The following is a 17877-nucleotide window of genomic DNA, read 5'->3' as shown; positions in this document are numbered from 1 at the left end:
AGGAGGAGGACATGAGTCACCTACATACAGCTGCAGAGCTAGTTAGAAGCACTGTGTGGGCGTGTGTGTGCATGTGTGTGTGTGTGCATGGGTGCACAGGTACATATGCCCATACTGAAGATGGCACTGGGGGCCTCCTGACTCTCTGGCTCTATGAATGAGCTCAGGTGAGGCCTTGGAGCCTTTGTCTATACCCAGAGGGGTAGCCCACAAGAAGGCTATTTTAAAATTTGTTTTGTTTTAAGATAAGTCGTTTATTTGGGATAAGGTGACCCCAGGAGGTGTTGATGGAGAAGCAGAGGATGAGACACAGAAGAGAACCCTTACAGGTTCATTAATGATCAGATCACTGCGTTAGCAACTGGGGTTCAGTCCCACTGGGCACATTCGCGAGATAGCATGGAATGTGCCTCAGGGTTCCTCTGCCCAAGGGATGAGGCAGCCGTGGAACTTAACCATCAGCTGCCACCTCATTAGTTGAGCACTGCTACCAGGAGGCACTAACTCCCCAGAACCTCTTGCCAAGCACACTTCAGCAAAAAAGCAAAGGGCCATTATTAAAGGTGTTCGTAGCCCTGAGTAGCCACCCATTCTCTAAAGAGACTGGAAAACCTTTTGGGGTGGAGAGGCCTGGGGCCTCAGTACCAAGGACAATCCAGAGAAGAGGTGGTGAGACTGGATGCCGCTCCCCAGGCCCTGGAGGCAGGTTGTGCTGGGAGAGGGCGGGGTTACTTCTCTGCACCCTGTGGGAAGGATGGGCAAGTCCTACAGAAGGAGGAGTTGAAGTTAGTCCTTGAAAAGAACTTCCTGATGATACTAGTGCAAAAACCTCATCAGGTGTCTAGAGCTCAGCCAGCCGTGCAGCTTGAGTGGCGGCCACACAAGAAAGGAGGGAGCAAAGAATAGGAGCAGCAAGGAGGGCTTCCTTTAGGGAGTCTGAGGCTCCTTCTTGGTAGGGCTGGCCAATGAGCTCCCGTTTATCTGGAAGAGGAGGTGCAGAGGGTCCTGGGAGGACAGACAGGGGTTGAGGGCAAGGACCCCTCAACCACCCTTGGTTATTCTAGCACCAGGGCGCTGCAAGTTTGGGGGGAAGCAACAGGAAGAGGGCTTGTCTCTGCTTTGGGGCATCTTACATGGAGGCAAACCTTGGAAGAAAGAAGTCCTGAAGTTGCCTACCTCCCTGACCATGGCCACCCCGCCCTTCTGGGCCCTGCTCCTCGTCTGTGAAAAAGGGCAATTGGAAGGTTGGACTGAATGACCTTGGGGTCCTTCTAGTCCTGACCTTCTGTCAGCTGTACAGGCCATCCCCATGGCCCTTGTATTCTCTCCAATCTACCCCAAAACAAGTATTAACTGAGCCCTCATCATCTGCCCAGCACTAAGTGGGGAGAAAGGAATAACATAAGAGTGTAGGCCTGGCCTCTAGGAGGAGGTAGACAGGGGAAGTAAGAGTTAACGTCTTGAGCACTTACTCTGTGCCAGGAACCACGCTAAACACCTTCCATAGACTGACTCTTTTATCCTTCACATAGCACATGAGGTAGATACTAGTACCTCTACCATATGGATGAGGAAACCAGGTCTTAGAAAAAACAACTTAACCAAAGCCACATGGTGGTAGAGCTTGATCTGAGCCCATGCTGTGAGCCACGATGCTTCACTTCTTCTGTGAAATAGATAGTGACTCTGTAAGCACCACTCTAGTGTTCAAGAAGACAGCAGTGAAAGCTGGAGGCATCTGGGGAGGCTTCATGGAGGAGGTGGTTTAGCACTTGGCATTGAGGAAGGGGCAGAACTGGGAGGCTGGCCAGGGAGGGGAGCAACCTGAGTGCACTAACTCTCCCGAGGGTGGCTCCAGTCAGCAGGTATCTTCTTCGAGTAGGCAGGTGGGTGGCAGCTATGGCTCAGCCTGCTGGCAACTCCATGAGAAGAGAGGAGGGGCCAGGGAAAACAGATGTTTCCCTAGACCCAGCAGGGCAAGCACCCTCCTCTTCACAGACCCAGCCCAAAACAACGATTCCACCCATCCTGGAGGGGCTTCATGCCCAGGCCAGGAATACAAGCATCACCCCTTCCCCCGACTCATTTGGGCAGGCCTATGAATGGAGCTGGTTCAGGATGGATCAACTTCTTTCCAGCTGCCTAAGCCAATGGCTAGAGACAGACCGCTGAAAATTACGGTAGTTCACACTTAGATACAGCAGGGACCATGAGCCAGGCATGGTTTTAAAAACTTAAACTAACTTAAGCCTTCCAACATTGCTATAAGGTGGGTACTATTATTATGCCCATTTTATGGACAGGGAAATGCAGGTACAGTGACGTTAAGAATGCGCCCGGTGTCCCCCAGCTAAGAAGCAGTGTCCAGACTGGAATCCTGGCAGTCTGCTCTCACTCACTCTGCTAAGCAGAGGTTCACGAGCTCTGATAAGTAGCTGCTGCTTCTCCTGTGCCTGGGATAGCCTCCCCAAATTCAGGCTCTCCTTGCCCGGGGCTCTTCCTTGCCAAGATAGTCCCTCCTAGCAGGGACAGCAGGAGGCACCCCCAGCAGCCCCCACCACTAGAAAGGCCCATCGTTGCCGGGAAGGCCAGGCTAGAGTGCCCAGGCTCCCCTTCCAGCCCTGCACCCACACGCACCATGTCCCCCCACCCCCAACCGAGCACCGTTGCCTTTTGTTCACAGTGATGGCTCCTGCGCCCAGGCCGGTGGGGGCGTGGAGGACTCCGTGGCAGCAGCGGCGGTGGCAGCCGGCAGACCCAGTGCCCATGCCCCGAAGGCTCAAGCCCAGGAGCTGCAGGAGGAGGAGGAGCGGCCGGGGGCGGGGGGTGCCTCCCCTCGGGCCGGCCCCCAGCGTGCGGGCTCCCCCGGCCCGCAGCAGCCTGCCCTGGCGACGGCGCTCTGCTCCCACGCCCCTAACGCCTCCGATTACGAACTCTCCCTTGACCTAAAGAATAAACAGGTACCCAGGGCCTCCAAGGGGGGATGGAAAGGGTGGTGAAGGGGCCCTGCCTTCGGGGGCTGTCCAGGGTACCGTGGATCTCCCCAGATGGGCCCAACTCTGCCCAGGCACACCTCTTTAACCGCTAGTTCTCCCACACTGAGCTAGGCAATCTGCCCTTCCCTGCAGCCCAGTTCCTCAGGCAACCAGCCTTTGTGTGGCAGAGGCCACAGCCTTGCAAGGCCGGGCCCCCAGGCAGTGTGTCCAGGGCTCTGCTCCTCTCACCTGGTGCAGGAAGCCTAACCTGCCCCACACACCTCTAGGCAAGCAGCCCACTGTTCTCTGAGGAAGTTCCCCACCTCCACCTGCTGCTTTGGGAAGATAGCCCAGCTTACATGCTCACCCACAGGGGGCACACAGGCTCAGGTGAGGCACAAAGACAGTGTGGTCTCCTCCAGGAAGACTGGGGATTCCCTAGATTAACCCAGACTGGGTATTGGAAAACAAATCCCATTAAGGGATTCCAGGCCTGCATTTCCCACAGTTTATCTTGGAGGACAATTAAGAGCCCTGAAGGGAGGTCTGTAGGGGCTTGTGTGTGTGTGTGTGTGTGTGTGTGTGTGTGTGTGTGTGTGTGTGTGTACTCATGTACACAAGGTTAGGGAAAATGTTAGGACCTGATATTTAAAAGAATATTGCAAGAAGCAGCATTGAACTGAGCCACGGACACAGGATGTGTGTCCCAACTCTAGCTAACTGTGAGTTTGGGAACACCAATTAAGTGCTCTGGGCATTGGTTTCGTCATCAGCAACACTGGGAATTAGACCTTGAGTCATCTCTGGGGTCCCTTCTAGCTCTAAAATGTGTAGGTGCTGAAGAATTGTTCTTTAGCTCGATGGACAAAATGAGTCTTGGGAAGGGAAGCTGGCAGAAAGGTCACTGAGGCTGTCATGCCAAACCAAAGAGCTTTCTTTCAGCATCAAAGCCAAGCTGTTACCCTAGCCACCTGTCGGCAGAGCATCTGGCTTTCAGTAACGCATTTAACAAACTCCCATGATGTCTGTGTGTCAAGATAGGAAGTGCATGGGATGATAACATAGTCAGATGGGTCATTCTCACACAGAATTCTTAAAAACACGTTGGTGTTTTCTGTCAGTGCACTTTCTGGAGGAGAGTGGGGCGCTGTCCTTGGGTCTGCCCAGTCCAACCATTTTGATGGGTACTACTTTCTGATGATGAAAAGTTGAAAGTGGACAGCTAATACCTTGATGGTAGAATCCAAGACTTTAAGAAAATTCCTATCAGTACAGAAAGATGGTTTAAATGGGAAAAGTCAAACAAAATAGGGAAAAATCTAAAGTTCTGCTCTTAGCTTGGAAAAGCGCACAGTGTTGTAAGATGGACAGGGATGGTCCCGGGGGGAGCCCTTTAGGACCTGCGAGCTCAAGATGAGTCAACAGCCAAGAGGCAGCTGCCAAAGAAGGGAGCAGAGCAGCCTTCAGAGAAGGGCAGATAGAGGCCCCGCCTGAGGGAGCTGCCGGCCACAGCCCCACACCAGCTACTGGTCAGGACCTGTCTGGAGCCTGTGCTTGGTTCTGGGGCCTTCATTTAAGAGGGAAATGAAGGTTCTGAGGTTCTCTGAAGAAGGAAAACAGGATTGGCTGGAGTCATATGGAGAAGCTGTAGACATGAAAATAAGTCTTAAATATGGAAGAGCTGGCATGGGAAAATGTATTTTTTATCATTCTAGGCAAAAATAGCAGTACTAATGTATGAAAACTGTAGGAGAATAAGTTTAGCTCAATCAACAATTAGAGCTATTAAAAATGTAGACTGCGTTGCTTGTGAGGTAGGGAGTACTGTGTTACTGGGACGCTCGTGCAGGGACTGGAGGACAGTCCAGCTGGGACACAACAGTGTGGTGGGTGGTCAGACGGCCAGACGGGAGTCCTCTCAGTTCCACATGACTGCTCCCTGAGGACAGAGACCATCTCTTATTCATCTCTGTGCCCTTCTCCTGGTATCTCGAGAATGTCTCAGACACTTAAGGACATGGTAAGAGCTGAATGAGTGAATATTTTTTGAGTAACTATGATGCACAAGGCAACAAGGGAGTGGGGTACCAAAAGGAAAAAAAGCATAGTCCCTACCTTCCCCCAAAAGAGATTACAGTTCAAATTAAGGAGTATCCAGTTAACAACAGTGAGGAAACTCATGCTTCAGCTTAGGTGGGAGGATTAGTTTAATTCTGAGTTACTAGGTGGATATGGAGAGTTGTGCAGAATTCTGATTGGTACCGTGGACCTTTTTATAGTGGACATAATTCTAATAGATGGGTTTGCATGTCAGGCCAGCAGGAATGGGCAGGAAAGAGGTGGGTTGGTCAAGGGTGTGATGAGGCCTTCATGCTGAGTGAATCTAGCTTTGGGGAATAGCTTACCTCCCCTGGCTTGTGTATCTATCCAGCCCAAGCATAGGCTGGAGGTGGGAGGAAGAGGACAAAAAGGGATTGAGAGGCTAGAGCAAATTTATAAGAGACTGAGATCAACTCCTTTCTTCTGCAAATGAACTGTGTGACCACGAGCAAGTTGCTTAACTTCTCTGGGCCTTAGTTGCCTCGTATCTCATCTCTCTGGGGCATCACTATTCCCCTTGCCTCTACTGCCAACCTGCGTACTCCGAGTCCACACTCCTGCACTTGGCCTTGGTCACTCCTTCTCTTGCCTTGGGGCTCACTTCCCATGCTCCTCTGCCTCCTGGCAACTGCCCCAGCTCTCCGAGAGCTGCCCTGGCTGCCCCTTGTCAGGGATCCCACAGTGCCCGATGTCCCCTGTCATAGCCCCAGACCTGGATCGTCTTTTTCTGTTTGCTTGACTCCTCCTTGAAGGCAGGGCACATGATTTATTCATCTCTGCAGCCCCAGTGCCTGACACAGTGCCTGGTATAGGGGAGATGCTTAAAGGATGAAAAGGAGAAAATAAATCAGTGACCTGAAGTGGTTAAGGATGGGCATGCAGCCTGCAGCCAGGACGTGACTCTACATTACACTCTTTGAGATGTAGGATTTAATATTTTGGTCCCCTAGTCCTCACCAGTTTTACAAATCCTGTAGTCCTTGAACTGGAAGGAATCGGAGACAATCTGGATCTCCTCGTCCACTTGCTCCACCAGCCTGTCCAGAATCCCAAGCGTTTTCCATGGCCCCTCCCTCTCCTCCATGTCTGCTCCATCCCCAAACCCCACTGATGCTACCTCTTCACTATTTCCCAAGCCCTACCTGCTTCTGCCAACCCCACTGCCCTCACCTGCCCCCCTGGGGAGCCCCCACAGGGTTCCCTGCTTAGAGCTGCACCTCTTCCAACCTAAACCCTGCTCTGCAGCTGAGACCGCTACATAAAGAGCGTATCTGATCATGGCACCCCCTGTGTAGAAGCCTTCCACAGCTTCTCATTGTGTGTCAGACAAACTTCTGCAGGGTCTTCTACTACCAGACCCAACTCCACATCCTGCCCTGCTCCCAGGCTCCAACCATTCCAATATGCCTTTCTCGGAATCTCCATGCCATCCTTTGCCACTGGCTCTTCAGGACTTTATTTCCCCTGTGGGGAATACTCCCCACCAGTTATCCAGGCACACCTTGCCAGGAAACCTGTACTCAGACTTTGGGGCTCAGCTCTGTAGCCCAAGCCTGGGTGTTCACGCTTGCTGAATGCCCCATGGCTGGCTCTGCCATCTGGTCACTGTCCCACTCATAAGGGCAAGGACTCTGTGGCTTTCAGGGATGGCCCAGACTTGAGCACACTGCACACCAAACACCTGCAGGGGTTCCATCCACTTCTTAGTCTGTGAGGAGCCAGTGCCCCCTAGAGTTGGGCAGGAGACCTGCCCCGCCCGTGCCCAGCACCGTTTTCCTGGGGCCTAGGAAAAGCTCAGCACTGGAGGAAAATGGGAAGGAAGGAATGAAGGGAGAGAGGGAGGGAAGGAGGATGAGGTCCACGCCCGACCTCCCTGTTCTCGGCTGTCCCCTCCCCGTGGCTGCAGTGAAGGGTCCTCCTGCACAGCTTCTTGTCCTCTGCGCTGTCTGCCCTCAACTCTCCATCACCTCACAAGCGAGGTGGGGCCACAACCAGCAGGGCCAGGGAGGGAACACGCAAACCCCTTCGGGGGTCCTTTAGGGAAGTCTGTGGCAAGGATATAGAAGGCCTAGAAGTGGTTTCCAAATTCATTCAAGCCCTTGAGGGGGCTTGTACCCTGTTCTATACCACCGTTGGGGAGCAGCCCAGCTGGGATGCCCACACTGCCTTACTCTCTGTGCTGTCCAAGCAGGGGCCACCGAGCTGTGGCAGTAGAATCCGGGCCCTGCTCCCCGCGTCAGGGTGCTGAGGGGGAGCCACATTCTCTTTCTGGAGAGCAGCCCCCAACGCACCCCCACCCCAGCAGATCTCCCACGGTCAGCCTGGAGGCCGGCCTCACCGTGGAGACCTCTCACAGGGAGAGGAGGGGGCCACACTGCCAACTCTCTGGGCCTGTTTTCTCATTTGGGAAATGAGGGGTTGTAAGAGAGCATGTAAGGCTCCTTCCTACTCTGACGGTGAGGCAGAGGGTGGCAGTGAAGGCAGGCGGCATCAGGCTGTCCCTGTGCTCCGCTTCATTCAATTCAGGGGATGATATTGCACAGCTGCCCTGTACTAGGCCCCATGCGAGGCTTGGGGACCCCACGATGCCAACCACGTGATTCCAGTCCTCAGGGAGCTGGCATTCCAGGGCAGGCACTGACATGGAACTGGTGCTAGTGGCACTAACAGCACTAACCGTGTGTTGGACACAGTGCTCTCTGCGCACTATCTCTCAGATCCGCATACTCTCCCAGCCAGCTAGGCGCTATTACTACCCGCGTTTTAGGAACAGAAAGACTGAGGCTTAGCAATATTAAGTAACTTGCCTAGGAACACATCCCTCCGTATGGATCTGGTGCAGCTGAGATGCGACTCCACGGTCCATGATTTTAGCCAAGTGCCCTCCACCATGTCCTCCACTACAGCCGGGGGTGGAGGGAGGGGGGTGCGCACTGAAGATGGCAAGCAGCCTGGCCTAGGGTTTAAAGCAGGCTTCCTGGAGCAGCCTGCCTGAGACAGTCTCTGACGGGGAGGGGCTGAGCCATAGGACCCCCACCCCACCCGGAAGGCAGCCAGGAGAGGTTCCCAAGGGCAGCCCTGCTCCTAAGCAGGCCCCCACGCCCTGTCCAGCACCACCCGTATTTTGGACAGTGGGCAGGGAGGCGGGCACACAGGGAAGACACAAGGGTCCTGGCCCTGCCAGTGCAGGCTGGCCTCTCCCACGGGCCACCCTGGGAATCTCCAAAGCTCCCAGCCCTCTCCAGACCCTCTGCTCCTCAGCCTCAAGGAAGTTCTGCAGGCTCATACCTCCTGTTCTCAACTGTGCAATCTTAGATCAGAGGAAATCCTCGTGAAAAGCCCCCCAGCCCGGGCCTAGCACCCCCACAGTCTCCAGCACCACGGCTCCCAGCCGGCTGCTCTCCTCCCCCACCAGGGCTTGGAATCCATTTCTCAGCAGCCCTCAGCCCTCGTCAGGCTCAACCGCCGCAGCAACCTGCGAAGAGGGAGCATGTTCCAATTAACACTGAGAGGCTCATTAGAGACGGAGCCCCCTGAGCCCCCTCCACCGCTGCCTCTGGCAGAAGCTGAGGAACTGCTCTCTTGGGAGGAGGTGAGGCCACAGATACCCATGATTCATGGCGTTTAGAAAGAAGCTGGCAGAGCTGCTCTGGGGCCAATGGGCCCAGAAAACCTGCCTTCCATTGGGCCCTCCTCCCCTCCCACATCCATCTCATCAGCTCCCTGACCCTGGTTAAGAGCAGGGTTAAGGTGGGTGGGAGGGCCTGGCTAGGGTGGATGGGGCTGGCCTGGGGCACTGCTGAGCTCCCAAGCCCAATGGGAAGGGACTGCATGTGGTGGTGTGGGTAGGGGGCAGTGGGGGAGAAAGGATGCAGCATTTGACTTGAAGCCCAGATCTGGAAAAGAGCCTGGGTTTTTATTTCCCCTGGGACATAGGACAGAGTTCAGTTTAGTTCATGTCCACAACATTTATTAAGCCCTAGCCATAGCTCCTGCTCAGCACTGGGCACCAGGAATGCAGAGCTAGATAGCACTCTTTGGCCTGTAAGGTATAGTCTGTGGGGGCTGCGAGAACATCTAGGGTGGGGACTGAGGGAGGGAAGCAGTGGGGCACTGCAGGCTGGGCTGCAGCCCAAGGCTGGAGCAAAGGGGAGACATTTGTGTTAAACTCATTGGAACAAATGGAGAGGACCCAACAGCTGAGTTCCTATACCATGGTGGGCAGGTGCCCTGTGCCAGGTTCCTGGTGCTAGGCTTGGCTCCAAGGACGTACCTGAGGCCTCGAATAACTGATGCTCTGTTGAGTCTGGGGCAGGGGGAGGAGGGAGAAGGATGGGTTAGATGAACATCACAAAGATTAGGGAAGACACCAAGAGTCAAAGACAAATATGAATCAACATACTCTGTGGGGCCCAAGGCCGGGATACACCTGTGTGGCTGGACTCTGAGAAGGCTTCCTGGAGGAGGCACATTTGAGATGGGTCTTGAAGGAAGGGGGAAAGGTTCAGCTGGAGGAAAAGGGATGAGAGTGGAGCTGAGGGTGGGGCGAACATTGCAGGCTGAGGGGAAGGGCTGAGCAAATGCTCAGAGCTGGGACCGGGGTGTAGGCTGGTGGCGGAGCAGGAGACGGGCTGGGCAGTACAGAGACTGGGTGGTATTCCTCAGCATCAGAATGCCAAGAAGAAACATTTATACCTATTCTGGGCAATGGTCTCACACAACAGAAGGCTATGTTCACATGTGCTCTTGGACAACACTGATCAGCATCACACAGTGTGAGATGGGTGGGCAGTGTGGGGGCAGAGGTAGAAGGAGGCAGGGAGGCAGGGAGGATACCCGGAACGGTCCGAGTAGGGAATCAAAGGCCCAAGTGACAACAGTCTGGTAGACAGGTGAGGAGGACTGTAGGTGTGGGCAGGAGATACAGGACTTTGAGGCTGACTTTTGTAGAGGACAGGGCAAAGGAGGCCCAAGGGCAAATGCGAGTTTCCCGGACTGGATAGCATGACAGCCAAGGTGCTGTTACGCAAAGGTGGCTTGAGAGAGGTGGGGAAAGGAGATGGCTTTGCACACGTGGACAGAGGGAGCCATAAGATGTTGGAAATGCAGATCTAAGATCAAGGCCGGGAATGGAGATTTGAGTCATTCACATAATCATCACTGTCATCAAATAGTCACCACTTATTGTGTAACTCCAGTGTGCCAGGTGCTGTACAGAATAGTTTAGTTCTTTTAACAAAGCTACAGTGTCAGCAGGATTAGCCTCATTTAACAGAGAAAACTCAGAGTCAGAGATGTTAAGAAACTTCTCCAAGGTCAATCAGCAGGGAAGAGGCAGATCTGGGACTGGGTATTTCCCCTGTGACTTGTTCGTCAATCCATCAAAGCGGAGTGAAGTCATGAGAGTGGATGAGGTTCTCAGACAATAGGTGAGAAAATCCTAGCAGGTGGAACTAAGGCTCTGCCTGAGATAGCCCCTCTTAATTGGCTGTTAATTATCAGCTACCAGGGGCTGCTCTAATGCCTTCCAACATAGAAGTCATGGTAGATGTCCAGAAGTGCATAGGAAAATAATCAAACTGTGTCAGGAGAAGGGAAGATGGCTCACATGTGACTTAGAACTAGCATGCTTAGGGATTGTGGTTGGAATGTAGGATTAAAGCACTGCATGAAAACAGGAAAACTGAGACATACTGGGTCCTAAAAGTTTTGAGGTGATAAAAATACCGAGAGCTGCAGAAAAGAGGGAGGAGGAAGTTGAGGGTGGCCACCAGATCTAGTGATCGAGGGTCATTGGTTACCTACCTGGGGTCCATGGCAGAAGAAAGGTGGGAGCGGGAGGCAGACCAGGAGCAGTCGGCTGGATTGGGCTGGGTCGGCTGTGGGCATGTGCCCATGGGGTGAGGCAGAGTGCAGACAAGTCCTCCAAGAGGCTTGGCAGGAAATAGAGATTGAGCTAGTGCCCCAGAGCTGGGGGGCCAAGCAGAGTTATGCTTTAGTGTGGAGAGATCTGGAAGGGCCTGTAGACAGGTGGGAGGCAGTCAGTGCCAAGGTGGAGACTGGAAATGTTAGGTCAGAGGGAGACTGGAGGGAGACAAGAATGTACAAAGGAAGCGAGAGAGGATGGATGGTCAGGTCTGGGCAAGGGAGGTCATAGGTCGATCAGGAAGGTTTTGAGAGTCACAAAGATAACTTTGGAATTAATTCTTTAATGTGTTCAATAAAATTCTTTGAAGGCCTACTGTGTGCTGGACAATGTCCAAGCATTGGGGATAAAGCAGTGAACATGGTGGGCAAGGTCTCTGCCCTCGGGGCCTTACAGTCTAGTGGAGGACTTGATGGAGCCGACGAAGGAACTTAAATCTGGCTTTCTTCTCCGCTTGGGTGGGTCATGGACATGGGCTGGTAGAGGAAGTCTCCTAAGGCTCTCTCATCAGCCGTCTGCCTCCAAGCAGGATGACACTATGCCAGGGACAGACCCCCTTCCGGAAACATTTCAGGCAATGAGATTTCATAGCTTCCCTCTGTAGCCAACAGCATCTCATAACCTGAAAAGTGAACTCTTGGGGTTAGGATTTCCCTAGAAGTGTGAATAGGGCAGGTAGGAAAGAAATAAGAATTCCTGTCTGGTGCCAGTATCTCATGATGCTCAAGGAGGGGTAAACAGAGCCAGGAAGCAAGAAAGAGCAGTTGGGTGATCAGTCGCCCTCACTCTCCACACTTCCCCTTGGAGGACTTTCCAGCCTGAGTTAAGGCCAATCTCCATTCCAGGCCTCAGGGAGCCTACCGGAGTTCCCCCAGCTGAACTGCAATGCTCTCTCCCATCTGACATGATTTCTGCAAAGGCGGAAACAGAATGCCCCCGAGATACCTGTGTTTCCTGGAGATCCTGGATACATGAGGTCATACCTAGATAATGACCCCACAGGCAACCATCCAATTGGCATGGTACCAATTCTAAGACAGCCTGCAAGATTCCTGTCCCCTGGTATACATATCCCGTGTAATCTCCTCCCCTCAACATGGGTCGGCCTAGAGGACACGAGGGGATATCACTCCTCTGATTAGGTCACCAATCAAATGACCTTGAGTTAATCAAAAGATCATCTGTGCGGCGGTGTGTGTCTGTGGGGGGGTGTGCTGGCCTAATGAGGCAAACCCTTTAAAAGAAGGTGATGCGTCAGAGACTTGCTCTCCTGTTGGCCTGGTGGGATCAGAGTACCATGTTGTGAAAAGGGCCATGTGGCAGAGAACAGCCAGCAACTGGTAGTAACTGAGGGTCTAGGTTTTCAATCTCAAGGAACTGAATTTTGCCAACAGCAATGAACATGAAGGAGGACCCCGAGCCGTACATGAGGTTGCACCCAGCTGACACCTTGATTTCAGCCTGGTGAGATCCGAGCAGAGAACCAGGCAAGCTGTGCTCAGACTACTGCCCTACAGAACTATGAGTAAAACAAACTGGTGTTGTTTTAAGCTGCCACATTTGTGATAATTTTTTATGCAGCCGTAGATAACTAATATACTTGGTATGATTTGTAAGAGCACCTGGAAGGCGCCTACAATTTGAGGATCATGAGGACTGGGAGAGCTTCCTGCCTTCTGCTCAGGGCCTTGTACCTTGTGAAATGCAAATGCCTACGAGGGGGGTCATTAAGGAAGCCTCATGGGCCAACTGAACCTTAATATGAATAAGCTTTCCAGCTATCTTCCCAGAGAAGGGCTGGACTGGGGGAGAGGAAGCACAATGGAGAGAGATACCAGCTGTGGGGATGGGAAGGGCACTGAAGGGCAAGACAGGAATTGCTGAAGACAAGACTGAGGATGACCCGGTTTACCTGGGACTGTCCCTGGGGACTGGATTGGATCTGTGAGGTTTCTTGGGCTGGGAGTGTGCCTCTGCTGGTTCAGCAGTGGGGCCCCCACTGGGGGAACAGAGGTGGCTGCTGGGGCTTGGAGAAGCGGCACTCCAGCTGCAGCCCTTGGTGGGTCCAGTGCAGAGGAAGCAGGTTGAAACAATACTGAGGGATGAAATCTGGCCTTCCTATCTGTACTGCCCCTCCTCCAATGACCCTGGGAACATGGGAGGGAGGATGCTCTTCTTGCCTCGAGTTGTTAATCTCAGCCCACCTACCCCAATTCCTAGTTCCAGCGTGACACGTATGTGTAAGTGGGCATGTGGCCTTGAACAGGATGTCATTCAGGGCCTAGGAGTCCTTTCTCAATTCTCGAACTTTCCAAAGGACGCATCACAGTCCACAATGCTACTAATATGACTATCTCTTTAACATAGGCCTTATCTCTTATTTAAATGTTATTGGCCATTCACATCTCAGGGGGAACATCCTTCTAGTTCTTCCCTGAGAGGTTTTGCTAAAGGGGAAAAAGTGAGGGCATAGCAGCCTGAGAGGGAGAGAAGACCATCGAAGGGGACAGAACTGGCAGGAGGTGACATAAGGGCCTGGAGACAAACTGGCCCCTTGTCAGAAGCTTTCCTGGGCACAGCCCTGCCGTGATAAGGTGGCACACCCCCACCAGCCAGCCCTGCCAGGCCCTGCCCTGGAAGTACAGCTCCCACCATTGAGAACAGAGGTGATTCAAATTGTGGAGCATGGTAGCGGGAAAACTCCCACTCTTGAAACATTCATCCATCCTCCCATCATACATCTGTCTTTTTACTGAATTCGTATTTATTGAGCATCTACCATGTGCCAGCCCTTGAGCTGCTAGTGGGGACAACACAGAGATGATCAAACCTAGGTCCTAACCCTTATGATGCTTCCAGGGACACAAACCACCCCAGTGCAGTGACACAAGTGTGGAGAAAGCAAGCCCATGCACAGCAGTAGCAGCAATGTCTTTTAAGCATTTCTGTTTCATTTTTTATTATTTTAAGTGTACACACAAGGAGAAGGAACAGTGTACTAAACTGCCATATAATCATCACCCAGCTCCAGTGATTTTTAGTAATATTGTTTCATCCAGCCCTTCCACTTTTCTGGAAGGAGTATTTTAATATAAATTTAAGAGAGCATGCACCTCATCCATAAATACTTCTGTATGCATCTGTGATGTGAACATCACCATCCCAGCAGCAATATCTAACTACCATAAACAATACCTCTGTCCCCTGCCACCGGGACATCACCAGTCCCCAGAATCCAGTCACATACCTGCACCACTAGGAGTCTTGGCAAGGATCTGTTATCTCTGGCAGGAGTTTCCAGGGCCCCAGGTGTGCATTCCTGGGCCTCGCCAAAGGGTAGTATCCAGGTAACTGCACTGATGGATAGCCACCAGGCCTAGCTTTTGGAAGGGCTGCCCTTCTGTAACTGCTCTCTTTGTCCCCCTGTCCTTGCTGCAGATTGAAATGCTAGAACACAAGTACGGTGGCCACCTCGTGTCCCGGCGCGCCGCTCGCACTATCCAAACCGCCTTCCGCCAGTACCAGCTCAGCAAGAACTTCGAGAAGATCCGCAACTCATTGCTGGAGAGCCGCCTGCCCCGCCGCATCTCCCTGCGCAAGGTGCGGGTACCCACGGCTGAGAGCCTGGCGGCCGAGAAGGCGCTCATGGAAGGCTACGGCCTCATGGGGCTGCCGCTGGTGCGCTCGCCTTCCCTGCCGCCCACCTTCGCGGGCACGCTCACCGAGCTGGAGGACTCCTTCACTGAGCAGGTGCAATCGCTGGCCAAGTCCATCGACGATGCCCTCAGCACGTGGAGCCTCAAGACCATGTGCTCCCTGCAGGAGAGTGGTGCTTACCAGATCCACCAGGCCCTGCATGCGGGCACGGGGGCCCTGGGCCTGGAAGCCGAGCTGCGGGAGCCCGAGAGTGCCCGCCCGCGGGCTGGGGAAGAGGCCGCCGAGGGTGCCGGCCTCCCCCAGGGCCACAGCAGCACCCTCATGATGGCTTTCCGGGATGTCACCGTGCAGATTGCCAACCAGAACATCTCCGTCTCCTCCTCCACAGCTCTGTCGGTGGCCAACTGCCTGGGCGCACAGACTGTCCAGGCGGCGGCCAAGTCTGCTGTGGACAAAGGTGAGCAGAGCGGGGTCCGGGGTCAAGAGGCCCCAGTGGCCCCGGACGCAGGTCAGAGGGATGCACCTGCCCAGAGCACGTGCGCCAAGGCCGGAGCCGGCAGAGCCCTGCAAGCCACCATGCCTGGAGGTGCAGACCCGGTGGTGGAGGAGGCTGGGGCTACTACAGAAACAGAGGAGGCGGAGAGGGCAGGGAAGGCGGGGAAAGGGGCCGAAGCTGAGGCCAGCGACAACTTGGAGCAGCTGAGCAGCAGCAGCATGTTCGCCAAGTCGGCCTCGGAAGAACCAGCCGCGACCTCCAAGGAGGCCCTGCAGGCCATGATCCTGAGCCTGCCCCGCTACCACTGCGAGAACCCTGCCAGCTGCAAGTCGCCCACACTCTCCACAGACACCCTGCGCAAAAGGCTCTACCGCATCGGCCTGAACCTGTTCAACATGTAAGTGAGCACAGTTCTGGAGCCCAGGGAGTCCTGGGGAGGTCCCGGGAGGCAGGGAAGAGGGGTAACCTGTATTACAGATGAGCAGGGTGCCAGGTAACTTACCACATCATCCCAGTGCCCAACTAGGAGGCATTTGTGCAGTCCCTACTCCTTGAGATTCTGCACAGGAATGCACATTTTATTTTTAATTGTTATGAATTGATCTTAAGCATTAGGAACAAAACACCACATCAAGCCTATGCTTCACCACTACTACTGATTAAGATGAAGCTAGGGTTTGAAAAGTGAGGGAATTTACAAGAAAATGCAGTATCAAGTAAATAAGCGTACAGGTAGTATGAGGACTGAGCAGAGACCATTTCGGTAAGATATGAAGTGAGGGGACCAGCGTTAGCTCATGGGGTTGATGACAGGACAGAACAATGAGGAAAGGTAGATAAGGGCCTGGGTAAGGGAGAGAGAGAGAACTTGCATGGGGAATGCAGGAAGAGAGCAGGAGAGGGACTGAGATGAAGGGGGAAAGAGACGGGGAAAAGAGTGGGAAGCAAGCAGAGGTGGAGTGGCAAGAGAATAGGGGAATGGAAATAAAGAAATGAATGGCTGCCATAGCTCAGAGCCCACAGCCAGAGCCGCCAACCGGACCTCACCTTACAGCCAGTAGCAAGCAGAGGTAACACATGCCACTTGCACGGAGGTCTCAAGGGCATGAGCCACTCATCTCCTCCCTCCACCTACTCCTTCCTTCTTAGCACTGAGCCAGGAAACAACACCCTCCTGCCCACTTGTACTTTCATTTATTTTCATTTTTATTTTTTAAATTTTTATTAAGGTATTATTGATATACACTCTTATGAAGGTTTCACATGAAAAAACAATGTGGTTACTATATTTACCCATGTTATCAAGTCCCCATCCATACCCCAATGCAGTCACTGTCCATCAGTGCAGCAAGTTGCCAGAGATCCACTATGTGCCTTCTCTGTGCTACACTGTTTTCCCCGTGATCCACCACAGCATGTGTGCCAATCATAATATCCCTCAATCCCCTTCTCCCTCCCTCCCCACCTGCCCTCCCTCACCCCTCCCCTTTGGTAACCACTAGTCCCTTCGTGGAGTCTGTGAGTCTGCTGCTATTTTGTTCCTCAGTTTTGCTTCGTTGTTATATTCCACAAATGAGGGAAATCATTTGGCACTTGTCTTTCTCCGCCTGGCTTATTTCACTGAGCATAATGTCCTCCAGCTCCATCCATGTTGTTGCAAATGTACCTTCATTTATTTACTTGACTGTTAGTTATTGAGTGCCAGACCACAAAGGTAAAAGATACGTCCCCTGGTCCCAAGAAGTTCATATGCTAGGGAGAATAACTACTGTTCAGAGCTCACCTTACATGAAATATCTGCAGACTTCCTAACAGTATCTGAAGATAGCATTATGCCATTTACAGAAAAGGAAATGGGTAAGCTACACACTGAAACAGCTGGTAAGCGGCAGACAGGTGAAGCCAGATCTGTCTGGCTCCAAATTCACTGCTCTTTCTTCATCAGGCTGCCACCCTGGTGAGCACAGCCCCTACCCTTTTCCAAAGCATCACTGCTGCCTGCACACGAATGCTCACACATACTCAGATCCTTCAAGAGAGGTGTTCTCAAACTCTCCATAGTGAAGAACCAGTTTGGGTTTTTACCCAGTATGTGTGGACTGATATTTTGTAAAATACAATAAAAATGACTCTTTAGAAAAACAATCTCATGCTTGGTTGTCCTGAAAATGTCAAAGTGCTATAAAAGGTTCTAAATGCTTCCCCTCTATTTCTGTACTTACCTTCTGGACCAGTAAGATGCAGTTCAGGGAGCAGAATGGAGTTGCAGACCATACTGTGAGCATCTTTGCCTTAAGACACAGCACCCACACCCACCCATCGAGCCTGAGAGAGTAAATGCTGAGCAGGATTCAAGTGTCCACCAAGAACAGAGAACAGGGTGTGGTGGGAGAGCTCACCTCTATTTCCCCTCCCTCCTGAATCCAGGGTGTGTAATTTCAAGGCACCTACCTTGCTTATATAACAGGATACAGTCAGGGAGGAAGGGCCTTCTTGGCGGGCCTTGGAGAGACCTCAGGCTAAGACCCAGTGGGAAGAAGGCGGGTAGACAGACGGGACGCCTCTCCCCCTGCTCTGGAGTTCACTCTGCTTGGCCAGACTGCTCCTTGGCCCTTCCTGCCCCACACTATCTTCTCTACTGTGTGCGGAGATTCCAAACAGTGGGGGTTTGGGGAGAGGTGCTTCCGATGGGGAACCCTCAGGCGTGGAAGGGATCTTGCATT

At 52.9% G+C, this 17877-nt stretch overlaps 1 protein-coding gene and 1 long non-coding RNA gene across 5 annotated transcripts in view; one reads left to right on the top strand and one right to left on the bottom strand.

Moving 5' to 3' along the window:
• IQSEC3 (IQ motif and Sec7 domain ArfGEF 3) overlaps positions 1–17877 on the top strand; it is a 103440-nt gene that overhangs the window by 49811 nt on the left and 35752 nt on the right. For 3 of the 4 annotated variants that reach the window (XM_036907956.2, XM_057492448.1, XM_057492449.1), the window contains exons 3-4: positions 2684–2960; positions 14440–15551. In XM_036907956.2, the coding sequence (XP_036763851.2) occupies positions 2684–2960; positions 14440–15551 (1389 nt within the window). The remainder of the gene's footprint in view (positions 1–2683; positions 2961–14439; positions 15552–17877) is intronic. The other variant, XM_036907959.2, reaches the window with a different exon arrangement.
• On the bottom strand, positions 13939–17536 carry LOC130680860 (uncharacterized). The gene is made up of 3 exons (XR_008993892.1): positions 17377–17536; positions 14724–14817; positions 13939–14592 (listed from the first exon to the last, which is right to left on the bottom strand). It is a non-coding gene; the product is annotated as an uncharacterized LOC130680860 (long non-coding RNA).

This window comes from Manis pentadactyla, chromosome 14 (genome assembly GCF_030020395.1).
Source record: "Manis pentadactyla isolate mManPen7 chromosome 14, mManPen7.hap1, whole genome shotgun sequence".
Classification (NCBI taxonomy): domain Eukaryota; kingdom Metazoa; phylum Chordata; class Mammalia; order Pholidota; family Manidae; genus Manis; species Manis pentadactyla.
The sequence above is the reverse complement of the archived record's forward strand: the minus strand, read 5'-3'. Positions and strand labels throughout refer to the sequence as shown.